This window comes from Carassius carassius, chromosome 16 (assembly GCF_963082965.1).
Source record: "Carassius carassius chromosome 16, fCarCar2.1, whole genome shotgun sequence".
In the NCBI taxonomy this organism is placed as follows: domain Eukaryota; kingdom Metazoa; phylum Chordata; class Actinopteri; order Cypriniformes; family Cyprinidae; genus Carassius; species Carassius carassius.
This window is the reverse complement of record NC_081770.1, coordinates 34,031,633-34,053,079: the sequence shown is the minus strand read 5'-3', so window position 1 is coordinate 34,053,079 and position 21,447 is coordinate 34,031,633. Positions and strand designations below refer to the sequence as shown.

Below are 21,447 nucleotides of genomic sequence, written 5' to 3'. Positions count from 1 at the left end.
TCAGCTCTTCAATGGGAAGATTATAGGGTCTTTCTCTTAATTATGTGCAAGGTTAACAGTGAGTTCCAATTATTCATTTGGGAATTTACAATTACAACACTACATCACAAATCACAGACGTTGGGACATTAAAGAATTCCAACAAATAATTGTCTTTTATTTATTTTTTAACTATGTGAATGTCTCAGTAGGATTATTTGTTTGTTCAGTAAGATTCACTTGGGATTTTTTTCGTAAACTAGTTGCAATTCAATGCAGGCGTTGCAAAATTTTTATAAAATTATATGGACCAGACAGCAATGTGGCAAACATGTAAGCATTCAAATTTATATATAAAAAATCAAGGGGGGTTTACAATCGGGAAAGGTCCTCAAGTCAGGATTCTAACAGATGACACCTATAGACAGCACTGTTTGTTAATTTGGATGTCTAATATGTGATCAATGATTTTTCTGATATGTGACAAAATAGTCAAATTCGAATTTAGTTTAAGACAATCAGGTCAAGCTGTAAGTTATATGATTATTAAGTCACCTAGAACATAGTGTATAGTGAATGCAGTGAACACATCAATAACTACCAGAAATCCTCTTATTGAAATCCAAACTAAGAAAACACTTTTCTTGAAAAAGAGTCAGACATGTGCAGTTTAATAAATCCAGCTGAACACTGTTTAAGACAGGGATAAGAAAATCCCTGTCTTGTTTCTGGAGGGTCACTGTCTCATTTCATTTAATCTCATCATTTGAATCATGAATCATGTAGCACAAACTGAACCAGACATGAGGCGGTCGAATTAATATATGTTGATGCTTGTTTAGAATAGTTTACTGTTTCTTAGAACAAACCTGACCATTGTCTAAACACCCTAATTACTTTTGAATGCTCAGTTGTGTATCTGTGCATCCAACTTTTTTCCAGATTTTCATCTGCAACATCCATATTTTCATTAGTTCTTTTGAACTGCTTACTATTGTGTGTAGAACAAAACCAACTTGGTCTCATAAAAATACATACCTCTTTTCTGCAACACCATTTTTACATACCTTACTGCACATTTTGCAGCAGTTTCAAAGAGAAATGTCCTCTGAGTGGCACTAAAACACAGGTTCAATATGTGCATGATTTATTACGCAGATACGAGTACGTATTGCTGTGGTTTTTATTACGTTGCTTCTGGTACGTATTGCCTCCTTGCCTCTTAAGTACGTCACCATACTCTGTGAGCTACTAAACCAAAACGAATAAGCCTAAACAAACCTAAAAAATCCCAATGATTAGTCTTTAAATTTTACAAAAAAATTCTTCCACTTTCAAAACTCTTATGTGAAGGACAAAAAATTGCATTTTAATCAAAAACAGCACAAATGTTTCACTCATTCAACTCAAAGAGCACAAATCTGAATGTTCCTTTAAGAACTAGGTAAGAACAAAGCTTTCCAAAAGCTTTTTTATTGTAAAAACAGTGGTAAACAGATAAACAAAACATGAAGGGCTTTAGGCACAACAGGCGGCATGATTCCTGGCAGCAGACTGTGGACAAAGTATAGGGCTTGTTTCTATAGCCCTGTCCTACTACACATGTGTGCAGACCCTCCTTGCTGAAAATAGACCACTAAATGGGCGCTTTGTTCCACAAAGCAGACCCTGTGAGCTGCTGTACTCCCTGGTGGTGGTAGCAGCAGCCAGCACATTCTGCTATCAAAATAAACTGTACAAATCCCGACCTAGCCTGGCATCCTTCATCCACCCTCCTACCTTGCCATACAATGATCCCTCAAATTTATGTGAGATCAGTCGGACAAATTTATTTGTGGCTTTTTCCATTAAGTCACATGTAAGGTATGTGTCCAACAACACGATTAAGCAAGGCTACTCCATACCTTTAGCTAATAGAGAGGGCTATTTTTAACTTGAGTTGCAAGTGTTTCACTAAACACCAGCAAAATGGCTTGCAAAACATTGCAGACATTTTACAAGAAATGCCAGGAACATAAGATATATTTATACATATATGATACTGTTGAAATCTTGATTCTAACTGGTTTCATGTCGCTTTTTTAAAATTAACACAGTAAACCACAACAAAAGAAGCAAAAAAGACTAATTTTATGTGCACGTGACAAGGTAAAAAATAATGCTTTGGAAAAGGAATCATGTGGTAAAATAGAGAATAGGGAACAAATATTTACTATTAGTTAGGAGTTTTTCCTGAACTAACTGCTAATTTGCTGTTTATTAATAAATAGTAAGGTAGTTGTTAAGTTTAGATATGGGGTTTAGAGATTAAGGGATCTGATATGTGGTTATGCAGAATAAGGCATTAATATGTGCTTTATAAGTACAAATAAACAGACTTAATAGTATTATGCATTCTAAGAAGCAACTAATTATTAGTGAGAACTGGTCCCTAAAATCAAGTGTTACTAATAATTCATTGGTAAAACCTAAAAGACAGTGTCAAAACTGTTAACTTTAAGCACATAAGATTGGGCCATACTATGGCTATTGATCACTGAAACAGAAAAGCGCCAGTTTGCAAATCCTTCCAGCTCAGGAAGGACTAAAAAGTTGGAATCAAACATGTCTCTTAAATTTTTTCTTAAACTCTCCACAATCTGAAGCTCTAAATCATTGAACAAAGCAAGAAAGCTCTGCATAAAGGGAAGTTCAAGCAAAAGTTATCTTCAAGGCTCTCACATCTGCCAGTTCCCTTTCAAGGGAACTTCGAACTGCGTCCTCTGAGGGGACACTATGGGGAACACCTCGTCGTGACCCGTGTCTGAAGCATACTTTGAAAAACGCCAACGTGTTGGCCGGCGACAGCCTCTGACGTCACTACCAGCGCGACTATAAATACGCGCCCGTAGGACCCGTCACTATCTTCTTCGTCTTCAGTTGACTGTTTTGTTTGAAGCGTGCATCTGAGAAACGACCAAAACGGTAAGAGCGATCTATTACTGTTTTCATCATGGCTTCCACTAGCAAGGCGTTTAGACAGTGTGTGCATCCGTGTCAGCGTTATCTGACACCCGATGACACGCACACTCTTTGCGTCTCTTGTTTGGGCGAAGAGCACGCGCGCGATGTCCTTGAGGGGGCGGTCTGCGTGCACTGCGAGCGTTTCTCTCTGAGAAAGCTCCACTCTCGTTTGTCTCTCTTTTCGAGGAAAGAGGGACAGCCATCTGGATCCCGCGGCTCAGGTCCCGCCGTTGCCGAGGCACGGAGGAGAATGAGCTCGTGGGGATCACAAATGGATCTCGCTGAGGAGTGTAGAGAGGGACCTTCCTTTTCACACTCTCTGGCGGCGAACGAGAGCGAACTTCGGGAGGCAGATGTGGTATCATTAACCCATTCTGACACTGAAGTTAGTGCTCTGCTGGGTTCTACCCAGGAAGAGCAGGAGATGTCTGAGAGTGGTGAAGAAGCTGAGGCTGAGCCTTCTCAATCCTCCTGTCCCGCGTATGAGGAGCTGTTAGAGGTTATGGATCGCGCCACGGCAAAATTAGATTTGCCATGGAAGCGTGCCAGCAAGGTGGCGCCACGAGGTCGCCTTGCTGAGCGGTACTTGTCTGACCATAGCCCTCCAGCCCAGGTGAGCCTTCCATTCTTGCCTGACTTGCATGCAGAAGTCGAAAAGGAATGGAAGAGGCCGTTTTCCTCTCGCATCCACCGGTTTCAGCATACGAGCTATGCTAATATCGAGGGCTTGCATGAGAACGGCTATGAGAGGATGCCCCCTGTAGAAGAGACGCTGGCTTGCTATCTCTCTGTGGGGCAAACATCCTCTCTTAAATCTCCCGCTTTGCCATCTAAGCCCCTCCAAGATACATCCCGCTTAAATGGCAGGTCATACGCGGCAGCCGGTCAGGCTGTGGCTTCACTGCACACGATGGCGGTGCTCCAGGCCTACCAGGCTGACCTGCTGAAGGACCTGGATACAGGTGAGGGCCTTTCACCTGACCAGGTAGCCGAGCTGCGCCGCACCACAGACCTCTCTCTCCGAGCTACCAAGCAGGCCGCCTCCGCCATGGGCAGGTCTATGGCGGCCATGGTGGTGACGGAGAGACATCTATGGGTGAACCTGGCTGACATCGGGAAGGAAGAAAGGGGGTTTCTTCTCGATGCTCCGGTCTCGCCTTCTGAGCTTTTTGGTACCTCCATCGAGATGGTGGTCGGGAAGTTCAGGGAGGCAAGGGCGCGCTCAGCGGCCTTTAAATCCTTCATTCCACGAAGGTCCAGGTCCGAGCCCGAGCAACTCAGGGGTCCTGGCTCATCTCGATCTGAGGGTCGTAGAGGGGCGCAGAAGGCTAGTGTTGCGGCTCGCGCTCCTCCCCCGCCTAAGGGCAGGGGCAAGAGGAACCGCGGGTCACGGAGCGGTAAGCAGGGTCTGAGGGACGTGATTCGGACGAGGCAGCGTCCTCGCCCGGGTCAGAGCGGTAGTATGACCTAGTAGCTCCGGATGTTTTTAACCTCTGTTTTTAACCTCTGTTTTTTGTCCTCCCCTGCCTAATTCCCCTGTAGCCACCAGCTTCCACCTGATCGAGGTTAGGTGGACGGTCTCTCACATAACAGTCTCCTTCTGGACCTATGATGTTTTGGTTGGTTCTATGTTCATAGCAACCGCCTTACTGACGGTCTGGACCAGAAGGGGGCGCCCCGCAGCGGGACTCCAGTACAGGAGGGTGGGTGAGTAGGTAACCCTTGCTCTACCTGTTTATGGACGTTATGTTGCTGGTGGTTATATGTCTACTAACAATCTCTGTGAGTTTCCTTACAGTAGCTAGGTGGCCAAAGAATTGGCACAGCACTGCAGGGAATTCCATAGATGTCCGGCTAGAGGACGCAGTGTCTCGTTTCCCTCTCAGGGAACCATGGTTACATTCGTAACCTGAGACGTTCCCTTTCAAGGGAACTTCGAACTGCGTCCTCTGAGGGGCCGCCTGGCGAGGTGATGCTCCCCTCGCCTAGAAAAGAGGGTTGGAGCTCACCGCTCCCGTGCGATCCAGCGCCTCTGCGATGCTTGGGAACCTCTCTGTACACACGCTTGCCTGTGTACTTTCTCAAAGCCACATAAGTGGTAAGTGTGCACGCAAGACTCTGCGCACTTTCTGAAATCCACATAAAGTGGTAAGTGTGCACGCAAGACTCTGCGCACTTTCTAAAATCCTGTATGGTAAGGGTTACGCGCTCCGCTTCGTTCCCTTTCTTGGGATGATTCGCCCCCGGTGTTCCTTGGGCTTCATCCAACCAGTGTGTATTTGTTATGCACCTCAAGCATCGCTTCCCTCAACATGAGGGGCTGGGTGGTCTCCCTGGAGATTTGGCTCCCACATACTGTGCGTCTCCACTAAATAGCATATTGTGGTTTTCAGATAGTAGGCTTCACCAGGTCTCTCTGAAGGTGAGCTCCCACGTTCGGTGGTCGCCAGGTAGTAGGCCTCACCAGGCCTCCCTGGAGATTTAGCTCCCACATACTATGCGTTTCCACGGAATAGCATGTTGTGGCTTTTTTCAGATAGTAGGCTTCACCAGGTCTCTCTGAAGACGAGCTCCCACATACTGTGGTTGCCAGGTAGTAGGCCTCACCAGGCCTCCCTGGAGATTTAGCTCCCACATATTGTGCGTTCCACTAAATAGCACATTGTGGTTTTCAGATAGTAGGCTTCATCAGGTCTCTCTGAAGACGAGCTCCCACATACTGTGGTTGCCAGGTGGTAGGCCTCACCAGGCCTCCCTGGAGATTTAGCTCCCACATATTGTGCGTTCCACTAAATAGCACATTGTGGTTTTCAGATAGTAGGCTTCATCAGGTCTCTCTGAAGACGAGCTCCCACATACTGTGGTTGCCAGGTGGTAGGCCTCACCAGGCCTCCCTGGAGATTTAGCTCCCACATACTGTGCGTTTCATAAAGAAAATACGAGCTCCCCCGATTTGTGGATGTCAGGTGGTAGGCCTCACCAAGCCTCCCTGGAGTTGAGTTCCATATTGCTTTCAGTTTCCACTGAGGTGGTTATCTGGTAACAGATAGTAAGCCTCTCTAGGCCTCTCTGTAGATGAACTCCCACATATTGTGGTTATCAGGTAGCAGGCTTCACAGGCCTCTCTGAATGTGAGCTCCCACATACTGTGGTTGTCAGGTAACCTTTCAGTACACACGCTTGCCTGTGTACTTTCTCAAATCCACGTAAAGTGGTAAGTGTGCACGCAAGACTCTGCGCACTTTCTGAAATCCACGTAAAGTGGTAAGTGTGCACGCAAGACTCTGCGCACTTTCTAAAATCCTGTATGGTAAGGGTTACGCGCTCCACTTCGTTCCCTTTCTCGGGATGATTCGCCCCGGTGTTCCTTGGGCTTCATCCAACCGGTGTGTACTTATTGTACACCCCAAGCCCCCTCAACTTGGGGGGGCTGTGTGGGCAATTCTCGGGTAGTTCAGCAGCACCCCCCTTTTCTGAAAGGGTCACCTATGAGCATGCTGCTCGGAGCTCGGAGTCTTCCTCTCTTGGGAGACTGATTCCCGGTTCTTCAGAGCGCTCCAGTACCACATACTGTTTGAGACGCTCTGTGAGAGCAGGCATCCTGCTGAGGCAGGGGCTGAGGCCTCCAATTGCTCTGCTCCCGGGCCATTCTTCTACGAGCTGCTCTGACAGAGTCCCACGAGAACCCCTCCTTAGAACAGTATTTTAAATCCATGTTATGGTAAGTGTGCACGGGAGTCTTTGCGCACTTTCTAAAATCCACATTGTGGTAAGTTCGCACGCTAGTCTCTGCGTTCTTTCTAAAATCCCTAGATGGTAAGGGCTTCGCGCTGCTGCTTCGTGCCCTTTTCTTGAGTTGGTTTAAGCCCCGTTCATCTTGGGCACCACTCCACCTAGGTATCCTCGGATACCTATCTAGAACAGGGCGCCGCTACTAGAGTGCTGTAGGGACAGCCCTTTCGGCAGGTTTTTGCGAAAGCTAGCAGTAGCCCCTGTGTGACAGGCAAAGACTTGGTAGAGGAAAGTGCCAGGCTCTTAGCCGTATCCCTTTAAAGGAATCTCCGTGATTCCAAGCCTTTAGCTCTACCCCGGGCCAAGGCCCTACAGGATAAGTTGGGTATGTAGCTTAGGCCTTTGGCCGTAAGGGATAATGTCATAAGGCAGCCGTCAGACCGTCCCAGGGGCGACTCCCGGTGAAGAGAAAAGCGGTAGAGTTGGTACTTAGTGTTTGCCATGATTCTGGTCTGCACTCCCCTCAGCATGGCGGCGTGGGTATACTGTTCCCCATAGTGTCCCCTCAGAGGACGCAGTTCGAAGTTCCCTTGAAAGGGAACGTCTCAGGTTACGAATGTAACCATGGTTCCCTGAGAGGGAACGAGACACTGCGTCCTCTAGCTCCCTGCCATGCTTCGGACGCAAGCTTCACGAAGAAGATAGTGACGGGTCCTACGGGCGCGTATTTATAGTCGCGCTGGTAGTGACGTCAGAGGCTGTCGCCGGCCAACACGTTGGCGTTTTTCAAAGTATGCTTCAGACACGGGTCACGACGAGGTGTTCCCCATAGTGTCCCCTCAGAGGACGCAGTGTCTCGTTCCCTCTCAGGGAACCATGGTTACATTCGTAACCTGAGACGTTTTATTTTGACAGGATTAACGTTTTAGTTTGACAGGATTAGGTAGATTTATCTGCATGCCCCAGACTACGAAGACCTTATTGGTGCTCCAGGAGTTTGTACACAAGCATTCTTTGTGTTCAAGACTGTTTAAATATAATTTCTGGCAACCAATGGAGCACATCACTTGAATAAGCAAACCATAAACATCACTTTACCAAACCTTTCTCCAGGGTCCTTGACATTATTAGAGTGTATTGTCAATGTGATTTTCTAATTTGCATTACATGTTGTATATCTGATGTCCTTTAATAACAAATGATCATTCAGTTTATTGTTGAATTCAGAATAAAATATAGAGAAACAACTCTCACAATCATTCATTAGAGAATGTAACTCTAGAAAAATGAATAACTCTGGGTGTGCCCAGGAATAAAAGGAGGAAGCAATCATCTAAAACTCTCATACGTTAAGTGACGTGTAACCAAAGCTCACAATATTCATTTTTGTGCCATCTGTGAGATCCTGCTTCGAATGCACAGGGTTCTGTTTTGGTCCACTTAAAAACAACTATTGCATGTCTGTTTGATTACAAATGTATATTTTCCAAACAAATAACACCACTGATGATCCAAGTGTTGAAGGTCATCAAACAACTAGAAATCTTTTCAGTTGAAACAACTGACAACAAATGCTGTATGAAACATTTGTTTTCTCGTGTAGTTAGAGCTTTTACTGGCCAAAGACAGCCATCTCAATGACATTTAAAGCAACCAATCACAATTAGTTTTGTTCAGCATCATGTTTAGGGGGATAAAATTGTATGTCCCTCGGATAACAGTCTGGCATGCATCTTATAAATAATTAATTCACGAAAGTTTGAAAGTTGACATTTAATTAATTTGAGACTACTGTATAACATTATATGTGATTTTGTCTTAGGATTTTTAAAACCTTCTAGTGATTACATTAGTCAACTATAAATCAACAGATAAAGTACCAGACATTCTGTCACCTTGTGAACATCAGTTTTGCTTAGTAGTGTTAGTGGTGGTCAAGGTCGGTACCACATGCTTTTTTCAAGGTGTTGTCTCCAGAATCCTTGTATGTATGTATGTATGTATTGATTTATTTATAGAGAATGACACCAAAGGGAAGGCATCAGACACTAAAGCAGAGCTAGTGATGTTTTTTTCACCATGTTGTTCAGGGCTTCTGTATTTTATATATGCAAACTGGGGGAAAGGGCTGGTAGAAATGTTTGCATATTGTAGATTTCACAGGTATTCAGCATGTTACCTATTTCTGATGCAGTAAAGCTAGTTCATGCATTCATGACCTCCTTAAGGTCACAAAACACTGGACATTTGGGGGTTCAGACACACTCTCTCTGTTTAAATCTAGATTAAAAACACATCTCTTTGGCCAAGCATTCAAATAATGCATCTCATAATCTTGGACTGCAGTTATATCTAATCAAATGTGCACTATTATTCTTTAGCTTGGGTTAAACTTATAGTTTTACTTGGTTGGAACAGCAGCTATGCTGATTATGTCTATATCTGTTTCTCTGTTTTGCCTAGGATTTACACAAGCTCCAGTCTGGATCCAGAAAACCTGAGAAGAGATGATGCCATCCCCTCAGAGGACCTCAGATGATGCTTACCCTGAAACAATGTACAAAACTAACACATTTTGCTACAAGTATGATTGCATCATATAATAATTGCTGTTAATAGTTTTCATCATCTGTTTGACTATGTCTTTAATTAATGTTTCCGAAAGGTTCTGCCATATGCATGTAAACTGACAGTCACCACTGATAAGCTACTACTAAATATTGCAGAAACATAATTTTCTGTAAAGTTGCTTTGCAATTATTTGTATCGTAAAAAGCGCTATACAAATGAACTTGAACTGAATTTAATTTAATTGTGTTAGCTCTCCTACGCTCTCTTACCAGTTTCTGGGTGAGGCCTGGTGGGGCCCAGTCATATGTGACGGTGATGAACGTTGGGTCTTTACGTGAGACCACTGGGTTGGTGACGATCATGCGGTTGCGTTTATAGACCCTCGTGCCGTCTCCTCCCTTAACCTTAGTTGTGAGATGGGCATAACGAGACTCTGCCAGCAGTCTCCCCATCTTGCGGTCATGCTCAGTGTCAGAGCTGGACACATGCTCCTCCTGACTGCAGTGGCACTGTATGCAAGCTTTCCTGCACAAATCACAGTTATAGTATATAAGGCATTGTACCAACCACATCTCAGCTGCAAAGGCTGATGGGACAGTGCACCACCAAATAATAGTACACCTGAAAACACAGACCTCTATTTAAACTGAATCAATCCTACATGTAACATTCAAATGTGTTCAGCCTTCTGCAACAAATATTGTTTTGAGTTTTAAACTACTGAAAAAAGCCTGGCCTGCTTGTTTTTACAAGGTATTATGTCAAACTTTCCCAAATTATTTAGCATGTTAAATAATTAAATGCATTATTAATTTCTTTATTCTCTAAAATCCCCTTTAAATCCTATATTTCTCTCTGTGGCCTTTGCAATGGCTCTGGCTACAGTTACCTGTGACATTTCTTCAGCAACATAGATTTGCTGCTTTTGGCAGCAACGTTATAACTGTAATGTACTGTAGTATAGTGCATTATCCTAATACATGAAATTATATGCTTTATTTCAATACCGTGACCACGATATTTAATAATTGTTACAAATAGAAAGTTTATTTAATAATAATTTTAGTCTATAGTCTATTTAATAATATAATAAAAGGTTTTCACGTGTTAATAGATCACGCAGGAACTTTGATATTTGTTATATGTCCTTTTTGTTGATAAGTCTATTCCCATATATGGCACCCCTGAAGGGACATGGTGGTGGAAAAAATATGGGGTGGGGAGATAATTATTGTTCAAATCTTTTGCATTCTTTGGCAACTCTTTGGCACTTTTGCGTTCCCATTACAAGATTTGCATTCCCTCACAAAACTTTTCCAATATCTTGCAAAATGTTAACATTAATATTATTAGTGTTAGTGGTATTAATAGTAATTAATAAGGCTACTGAAATTGGTCCTGTTTTGGTAGCCTTCATTAAATAACAGGCATTTTAGAATTTAAAACATGCCTTAAGCACTGACTGAATTTCTTTATACTTGAGCGCAAGTTCAAAATAAAACTATGAAGCATTCATTGTGAAGGTAAATTGCTGTATGAACCACTTCAAGCTTTAAAGTTAACAGGAAGTGTTAACCAGGAAGTGGAACTGGTTTTGCGAGAGAACTCAAAAGTTTTGCAAGGGAACACAATATCATTTCCAGAGAATGCAAAAGATTTGAAAATATTTTTTACAACACCATCTTCCCTTGTACTACAGAGACCTGTATGTGACATGCATAAAGAAAATACTGTGTACATGAATTAAGAAATCAATCACTTTTTATTAATTCCTTTCATAAATGTGTTTTTTTTTTCAGATGATTTACCTAAAAAAATAAAAAGTGACCACAATTTAACTAAAACATTGGAACCAGAACAAAGGGATGAATTAATAAAATAGAGTTCTGTGTGTATTCCTGTATTTGATGAATACACAAATGCATGTTCAGTGTCATCAGCAAGAGCTAAATGAACAGTGCTACTACAAAGACCATGCCTTTATATTTATAGACCAATTTCACAGTTACTGGGAATGTTTTTTGTTTTTTTTTGGCATTTTGATTACAAATAGTTTTAACCAATATGAAGAGGACTGAGGTAGGTTTCCCACACAAAGTAAGCTATTATGCCACTTTCAAAGGATTAAATGTGTGTTTTCATTTTGATAAACCGTTAATTAAGTGAAATGGATTTGTATGCCTATTTTTATTTATTACTATCTGTTTTTCTCCATTTACAGCAGCCAGTGCTGCAGGTGATGATGTGCAAATCCTTATGTTCTATTTTTGTTTATGTTGCTATTTTCTCATGTAAAAATAACCCCAAACAAACAGTGACATCTCTGACACAGTCAATCCCCTCTCTCTGACACTTCCAATTAAAGCATACACATTACATAGCAAAACTGAGAGATGGATGAAATAAGACTTTGAATGATTTATTCAAGATTTTTGTCAGATGAAGTCTCAGTTTTTGTGAGTAAGTTAAGCCACACGTTAAAAATGTATGATTGTACTTGTGGCAAATACACACTTTCTCCACTTTTAATTATTTGCATCCTTTACATGCTGCTCTGTCTTGGAATTGGAAGCATAAAATAATAGTAATGATATTATATTAAGCTTCTGATTTAATTTGAAAGCTTTATAAAGCTGAGACGACTATTTCTATTTTATTTAGATATTTCAGCTTCCATTCCTTTTCCTGCTGCTGTGTAAATGTGTTTTCATTACTCATAATTCCTTATCATATTAGTCAGATTTAAATGTACACTGACTTACAATGACACACTGGTGTTTGTACAGCAGAATAATTACACACATAAACAGACTGTCTTCTACTTCACAGTCACCATGTTAATGGCAAACATTCCTGCTTTTACAGGCCCCAGGAACTGGGGCTTATCTGCAGGGCCATCATTATGCAGTAAAATAGATTTGTTTTCAAAATTACAGTAATTAATAAGGCAAACAGCCTTTGGTGCCTGTGGTGTGAAAACATGGAGCCCATGGAAATTCACACAGTCATTCCCAACACACACATATAGCAAATCCAGTGCTCCACATACACATTCAGAGAAAGGAAACAGGCGTGGAAGCCTTTTCCTCTCTTTTTTATGTCTTTAGTCAAGAAAATAAATTACCTCCAGGAATGTGGCTGGAATCCAGAGCAGATCTCTTTACATGTCAGACACGCTGCACCCTTCCCCGCCAACATCTGGAAAAAAGAGAGGTTTAAGGAGTAGAGCAAATGACTTTACTCACTGCAGAGTAAACTGAACTACTGTCAACTGAATTAACGTTTCTTTACACAACACTGAAAAGTAATGATAAAACATTCAATAAAAAGCTTATCAGTTAATTTTTTCTGCAATCTAGGTCGCCATCTAACAAATAAAACAAGAAAATAATCAGATTGAATAATCAAGTATTCAGTAATAAAACATGATACACAAAACTGTATATAACAGTTTTATATATATTTATAGCGTATAAAACCTTTCAATAATACGGCAAGAACCAATTCTGGTAGCCTAACCCTTTATTTTACGGTGTCATTGTTAAACATGTTACATGCACTTACTATTATACTAACAATAATAAAAAAAATTACTCAGTAATTAAATGTAAGAAGGTCACCTTAAAATAAAGTGTAACCCAAATTCTTACTAAATACTACTAAAAATGATTTGTGCTGATTTAATAAAGCACTGTATTACACTATTTGTACTGTAATACAGTAAAATGGCATCTTCATAGAGATGGCATGAATGAGAGGGAGAGGGGTTGTTTTTCCAATCTCCCAGCTGTATGTGCAGATGAGTATCAGTGAGAAATCAGCATACTGATCTGATGCATTCACTTTAAATCACTCATCAATAACTTGATACACAATCCATAATGACAAGCTGTCGACCACACTCACTCTCACTCGAAACAGAGGGCTTAGCTTTCATCACAGAGATTAATGTGACAAAAATAAACAGCAGACAAAGACAAACAGACCACAACACAATGTGCATCCATGGTGTTCAATCCCTTGAAATCCTTCTGTAAAGCAGATACATCTGAAGACATTTCAAAACCTCACAAAAGGTAAACAGGTTAACATTTCTGTATAGATATGTATACTGATCAGTACGAGAGCTAACAGAACAGGTCAAGCAGTCAATCTTGAGTGAATCCTTTTTTGTGTGTTTTTCAAATCCAGCACTTTTCTGAAGATTTTAGCTCCAACCCTGATCAAACTCATTTGCCCATAATTTTTTTTGCATAATAATCCTGAAGATCCTGACTGGATTGTTCAGGGATGTTTTATTAAGAGTTTGAGGTAAGGTTGCATGACAGTGGCCCTCCAGGATTGGATTTGAAGGACCCTGCCCTAAATGATCAATCTTTGAAATTGAAAGGATTGGTGGTGGGTCTCTTACAGATTAATATAAGAAATATGTAGTTTAATTAGTACTTTGGTGTTAGATCATTTTGACAGAAATAATATTAGCCATGTATCTGTCAAATCTGTCTTCTGTTAGTAAACTGTCAAAATAAGAATGACCATATTGTGCTTTTCATTCATTCATTCATAAAAAAAAGAAAGAAAAAAAAAGACACAGGACTATCACGGTTCATGATACCAAAGCATCATTTAATGTTAACTAGACTTGATAAAGTATTATTTAGAATACAGTATGTGACCATGGAGCACAAAAGCAGTTGTCAGTAGCACAGGTAATGTATATTTGTAGCAATAGCCAACAAAATAAATTGCATGGTTAAAATTTTTTCCTTTATGCCAAAAATCATTAGGATATTAAATAAAAATCATTTTATATCAACACTTTTTATTGCTAAGAACTTCCTTTAAAGGCAATTTTCTAATTATTTCGATTTTTTTTTGCACCCTCAGATTCCAGATTTATATATATATATTTGCTCACAACTGATTTGTCCAGTTTTGGTTTGCGATCTAAAGCTGTGTCCGAAAGCTGAAAAATGCTGCCTGTAGGATGCATTCCAAGATAAGAAGGCATCAAGGCACGTCCGAAACCAATGTCTTTTCCTGTCTCCCGAGATGCCTTTATCTGATCGATTTTTGAAGGCGGCTGTATCCCACAATCCTGTGCATTGTGACAGTTCAGCTAAGAAATAAAGCTGGCATCTAAAAGATGCAGTTGTTGGTCTGTTTGTGTGTCAATGTAGTTTATTTTTCCACTTTTGATATAATTTCTAGTTAAAATATTCATTTAATTGCAATGATAAGCTCACTTTTAACATTTAAATTTAGCTAGTCATTTAGCAGACGCTTTTATCCAAAGCTTTATCTAGTTGTCGATCACTAAACTGTTATGCTGCCTCAGAAGTCCATCTGAAATCAGTTTGGTGAGGTGCCTTCATGCACAAACGCTGCCTGCAAAATCATCACGTGAAGGAGCATGTCAGCAGGCTAAAGCTTTCGGACGCAGCTAAATCCTGCTCTGTAGCAGGTTATCCGTGTAGCACAGGTTATCATGTTGATGAACAAGGCTTAAACCAATCCACTTTCAGCACAAAAAACTGTTGAGTTTGCTCAAACTGATCTCAAACTACACAGGTAGCAACTGAAACCAGCTTTCTTGCAAATAGGCCAGCAGCAGCTGCTCAAGTTTTTTAAACATCATCTAACAAATTTACTTTATCGAACAAGAAGGACATTAAAAGTACGAGAGATAAAGCCAGAATAAAGCTCTCTAAAGTTTCAAATATCAGTAAACACATAACATGACGTTTAGGTTGTACAAGAACAATTCACAGTGCAATAATCTCCAGAAAAGCGCAGAAACATTATTTATCTACTCCTCAGAAACTGATTTTGATAGCCACAAACGTGTTTGAATTGAAGCCTTATTCAAATCAGATTTTTGTGTATATCTGATTAGAATAGTTTCATACCAAAGCTAGTCCAAAAACAGCTTTTACTCAAACCAAGCTGCCAAAACAACTCATTTTGCACATTCTCCTCCTCCTTGTTATGTAATAGTAGGGGCTTCACAGTAAGGACCAAAAATCATATCTGAGTTGCTTTGTTATTTGTGACCCTGGAGCACATAACCAGTCTGAAGTTCGCTGGGGTATATTTGTAGTAATAACCAAAAATACATTATATTGGTCAAAATTATTGATTTTTCTTTTATGCCAAAAATCTTTAGGAAATTAAATAAAGATCATGTTCCATGAAGATATTTTGTAAATTTCCTATTGTAAATATATTAAAACCTAATCTTTAATTAGTAATATGCATTGCTAAGAGCTTCATGTGGACAAATTTAAAGGCGATTTTGATTTTATTTGGATTTTTTGCACCCTCAGATTACAAATATTCAAAAAGTTGTATTTTGGCCAAATATTGTCCAATCCCAACAAACCACACATCAATGGAAAATTTTTTTATTCAGCTTTAAGATTACATATAAAATGTACAGGAATCAAGCATTCCTGTGGTTTTTGTTGCATTCTCATTGTGGTTTGTTGGTTTACATTAGAATTTAGATAAAAAAATGATTTCTCTGTGTTCAGGTTTGACTAATCCAGTGGTTTTCAACCTATGGGCCGATGGTATTGCAGGTGGGCCGCCAATTTCTATTAAAATAAATAATAATATTGTTCATATATGTAAAAATATCTAAGTCATAACATAATAACATAATTTCATATATCTATAATTAAATAACAAAAAATAATAATATTAAACTGTAACTATGCTTCCATTATTCGAGCTCACTGATTGGTTTAAGAATAAACCGCCAATTTATCTTAGATATTTTTGCTGCATATATTCTACAGAACAACAGCAGTTGTGCCAAGCGGTGCCAGCCCGAGTTATTTTCTGTTCATTGCCAGTTCATTCAATAAACACAGTTAACAATCTAGCAAGTACTAAGTTATTAACCCAACAATTAATTAATTTTTTTCAGTTAATTTTTTTTGCAGTGGGCCATGCAAACATATGTGTTTGGTTGTGTGGGCCGCGAGTTGAAAATGGTTGCGAACCACTGGACTAATCGCTATGCAAAAACATTTTAAATCAACATAAAAATAAAACAAAATCTAAATGTTGGCAAAATTGGTCTCTCTCTCTCTCTCTCTCTCTCTCTCTATATATATATATATACTGTATATATATATATATATATATATATATATATATATATATATATATATATATATATATATATATATATATATATATATATATATATATATACAGGTCCTTCTCAAAAAATTTGCATATTGTGATAAAGTTCATTATTTTCCATAATGTAATGATAAAAATTAAACTTTCTTATATTTTAGATTCATTGCACACCAACTGAAATATTTCAGGTCTTTTATTGTTTTAATACTGATGATTTTGGCATACAGCTCATGAAAACCCAAAATTCCTATCTCAAAGAATTTGCATATCATGAAACGGTTCTCTAAACAAGCTATTAACCTAATCATCTGAATCAACTAATTAACTCTAAACACCTGCAAAAGATTCCTGAGGCTTTTAAAAACTCCCAGCCTGGTTCATTACTCAAAACCGCAATCATGGGTAAGACTGCTGACCAGAAGGTCATCATTGACACCCTCAAGCAAGAGGGTAAGACACAGAAAGAAATTTCTGAACGAACAGGCTGTTCCCAGAGTGCTGTATCAAGGCACCTCAGTGGGAAGTCTGTGGGAAGGAAAAAGTGTGGCAAAAAACGCTGCACAACGAGAAGAGGTGACCGGACCCTGAGGAAGATTGTGGAGAAGGACCGATTCCAGACCTTGGGGGACCTGCGGAAGCAGTGGACTGAGTCTGGAGTAGAAACATCCAGAGCCACCGTGCACAGGCGTTTGCAGGAAATGGGCTACAGGTGCCGCATTCCCCAGGTCAAGCCACTTTTGAACCAGAAACAGCGGCTGAAGCGCCTGACCTGGGCTACAGAGAAGCAGCACTGGACTTCTGGACAAATTTTGCATGTCATTCGGAAATCAAGGTGCAGAGTCTGGAGGAAGACTGGGGAGAAGGAAATGCCAAAATACCTGAAGTCCAGTGTCAAGTACCCACAGTCAGTGATGGTCTGGGCTGCCATGTCAGCTGCTGGTCTTGGTCCACTGTGTTTTATCAAGGGCAGGGTCAATGCAGCTAGCTATCAGGAGATTTTGGAGCACTTCATGCTTCCATCTGCTGAAAAGCTTTATGGAGATGAAGATTTCATTTTTCAGCACGACCTGGCACCTGCTCACAGTGCCAAAACCACTGGTAAATGGTTTACTGACCATGGTATTACTGTGCTCAATTGGCCTGCCAACTCTCCTGACCTGAACCCCATAGAGAATCTGTGGGATATTGTGAAGAGAAAGTTGAGAGAAGCAAGACCCAACACTCTGGATGAGCTTAAGGCCGCTATCGAAGCATCCTGGGCCTCCATAACACCTCAGCAGTGCCACAGGCTGATTGCCTCCATGCCACATCGCATTGAAGCAGTCATTTCTGCAAAAGGATACCCGACCAAGTATTCAGTGCATAACTGAACATAATTATTTGAAGGTTGCCTTTTTTTGTATTAAAATCACTTTTCTTTTATTGGTCGGATGAAATATGCTAATTTTTTGGGACAGGCATTTTGGGTTTTCATGAGCTGTATGCCAAAATCATCAGTATTAAAACAATAAAAGACCTGAAATATTTCAGTTGGTGTGCAATGAATCTAAAATATATGAAAGTTTAATTTTTATCATTACATTATGGAAAATAATGAACTTTATCACAATATGCTAATTTTTTGAGAAGGACCTGTATATATATACATATATATATATATATATATATATATATATATATATATATATATATACAGGTGCTTCTCAAAAAATAAAAATGTCAAGGAAAAGTTCATTTATTTCAGTAATTCAACTCAAATTGTGAAACTCATGTATTAAATATATTCAATGCAGACAGACCGAATTAGTTTAAGTCTTTGGTTCATTTAATTGTGATTATTTTGGCTCACATTTAACAAAAACCCACCAATTCACAACATCTCAACAAATTAGAATACTTCATAAAACCAATAAAAACATTTAGTGAATTGTTGGCCTTCTGGAAAGTATGTTCATTTACTGAACATGTAATCAATACTTGGTAGGGGTTCCTTTTGCTTTAATTACTGCCTCAATTCAGCATGGAGGTGATCAGTTTGTGGCACTGCTGAGGTGGTATGGAAGCCCAGGTTACTTTGACAGTGGCCTTCAGCTCATCTGCATTGTTTGGTCTCATGTTTCTCATCTTCCTCTTGACAATACTCCATAGTTTCGTCAACTGTAGTCGAATTCCTTGACACTTCTGTGTGTGGTGGCTCTTGATGCCTTGACCCCAGTCTCAGTACATTCCTTGTGAAGTTCTCTGAAATTCTTGAATCCAGTTTGCTTGACAATCCTCATAAGACTGCGGTTTTCTCTGTTGGTTGTGCATCTTTTTCGTTCCACACTTTTTCGTTCCACTCAACTTTCTGTTAACATGCTTGGATACAGCACTCTGGGAACAGCCAGCTTATTGGCAATGAATTTTTGTGACTAACACTCCTTGTGAAGGGTGTCAATGATTGTCAGAGACTATATTGAAGGCTCAGGAAACCTTTGCAGGTGTTTTGAGTTGATTAGCTGACTGGCATTTCATCATATTCTAATTTGTTGAGATGTGTGTTTTTGCTAAATGTGAACCAAATCATTACAATTAAGAGAACCTAAGGCAATTACTACTTCAGTCGGTGTGCATTGAATTTATTTAATACATGAGTTTCACAATTTGAGTTAATAATGGAAATAAACTTTTCCTCAACATTCTAATTTATTGAGAAGCACCTGTACATACATATCTGTTTTAGATTCAGTGTAAACACTATGCTTTGACAATACATTGTAACAATTGTCATGCCAATAAAGCACATATTAAATTGAACTGAAAATTAAGGGGGAGGTGTGGGGGGTGGGGGTCCATATTAGTTATATATTACATATGGTATTAGTTATAATATAAAAAATAAATGTTCAGATGTCCTAGTGTAAATGTCCAGATGTTCTAAACCATTCTCTTTGTTGTCTTAATGCTTTGGCAGTACAAAATGTATTTTTGTCATGCCATAAAGCTATTTATTATTAATTGAATTGAAAACTGAGAGAGAGAGAGAGAGAGAGAGAGAGAGAGAGAGAGAGAGAGAGAGAGAGAGAGAGAGAGAGAGAGAGAGAGAGAGAGATTTACTTTTACATTCATCTCGAAGCTTGGCACTAGGAAGCATGGGTTATGATTCAGTTTCCGAGTTTATCTTGGACCTCAACTTTATGGGCTTGCCAGCAATCCTGTTTTAGCAAGAACGCCCCGTTTTTGGGCAAAATGAAAGACTATGTGTAAATGAAATCTTATGTAAATATGACAATAGGTACACTTCTTATTGTATTCCTATAGCTGTACAGGAATCAACACACACACACACACACACACACACACTAATTCCCCCGTTTGACATTCAGTTTGTCAGTGTGTGCTAATGGAGGCGAAAATAAACATAATTAGTAGGTTACTGTCCGTTTCCTTAGAACAAAAGCCGTCTACAAACAAAAGCTGTGAGTTTAAAATGTGGCGTAAACAGTACAACATTTGTGAACTCATCTCGGAAAATAAACACCTTTTTGTATAAACCTCAGCGCGCATTCACGACTTGATTTGAATTGTTTCAGTATGACTAACCTTCTGTCCTGTCTCCCGTGATCATATAATTTCTGTCAGAAAGTCAAGTCTATTTGTTTTGTTTCGGTGTGTCTGGTGATATTGCTCTGCCTATGACTGTTCTTTCGCGCAGGAGTGAGACATTACATCACCTTCGGTGAAAGATTAGACAAAAGCAACAAGACTTTGTCTAAAAAGTTACTCTATATTAACTGAGCAGTGGTACTGGTCTGAATATCAGCATTACTGGGATAATATGTGATGTGTTGATTTCTAACAGAACTCTTGCTTGTGTGAACTTGCCAAATCTTACTTTTCCTAACAAAAAGTACAGTTGTTGCGCAGTCTACGTGTTAAAACGCATGCTGTATTCTGTAGAACTGTAGAACGAGAGTTGATCTAATTTCGAATGATGTAGAATAACATACCTTCTGTCCGCTCGCGAGCACATCCATTCTGAATCAGACAGGAAGGTCTGTTTGCGCTCGCTCTCTGGAGATGAAGTCAGACCAAAGCGCTTGGTGCGGAGCTCCTAGTGCGTTTCTCTGACTGACCCACCACTTAAAACTACTAGCAATGACGGGAATGAGATATTACAGCACTCGTGAATGTGAGATAAACACACTTCAGTCTCACAATTCAATGTGTCATGCGTTTCCTCCAAACACTGCACTTAATTATATGGAGAAGCAGCCAAGAGGGCGTCGACCTGAGAACCCATTGACCACGTCTAAAGACTCAGAGAAAAAATAGTGTCGTGCTTTAATTCTCTCCTGTAGCTCATCCATTTACAGGAATGACCAACTTTTCTGTTTCTGTTTCTATTTGGCTCAGATACAACTATTTGAAAATCTGGAATCTGAGAATACTTTCCTTTAAAGTTGTCCAATTGAAGTTCTTAGACAGATTACTAATCAAAAATTAAGTTTTGATATATTTATGGTGGGAATTGTACAAAATATCAGTGTTCATGGATGTTCATGGTCCAGAAATGACACATAAATGTCAAGGAAACCATAAAGAAATGTTACAGTGAGTAATATATTTTTAGTACATGCATCATAATCTATATATGTTGATAGGAGAATTACAAATCATGTTTCATGTTTATTGTACATAACAGAAGATGGAAGAGGCTTTAAATATATATATTTTTAGAGTATAAATCTTTCCAAATTCCTTCTTTAGTCATGTTCAGAGCTGGGTGGATTACTTACAAATTGTAATCCGTTATAACAAACATTTAAGTTAGTAACATAATCTGTTACATTACACATTTTAAGTAATATATTCAGACTACTTTTAGATTTTCACATTCATTTAAACATGATAATAACAACATGAAGTACATTAAAGATTACGTCGCGTAAAAGTTTCCCAAACTGGGCTTCTTTTTTTTGCACTGGAACTGCAGGGGTTTGTGAGTTTAATGAAAAGATAAAAATTATT

The 21,447-nt window shown here is 39.6% G+C and overlaps 1 protein-coding gene across 1 annotated transcript in view; it reads right to left on the bottom strand.

The window, feature by feature from the left end:
- lmcd1 (LIM and cysteine-rich domains 1) overlaps nucleotides 1-20,796 on the bottom strand; it is a 38,447-nt gene extending 17,651 nt beyond the window's left edge. Inside the window, exons 1-3 of the mRNA XM_059569940.1 lie at nucleotides 20,427-20,796; nucleotides 12,410-12,483; nucleotides 9,555-9,810 (exon numbers count right to left, since the gene is read on the bottom strand). Of these exons, the coding sequence (XP_059425923.1) occupies nucleotides 9,555-9,810; nucleotides 12,410-12,483; nucleotides 20,427-20,453 (357 nt within the window). The 5' untranslated portion in view covers nucleotides 20,454-20,796. The remainder of the gene's footprint in view (nucleotides 1-9,554; nucleotides 9,811-12,409; nucleotides 12,484-20,426) is intronic.
- Nucleotides 20,797-21,447: the final 651 nt, after the last annotated feature.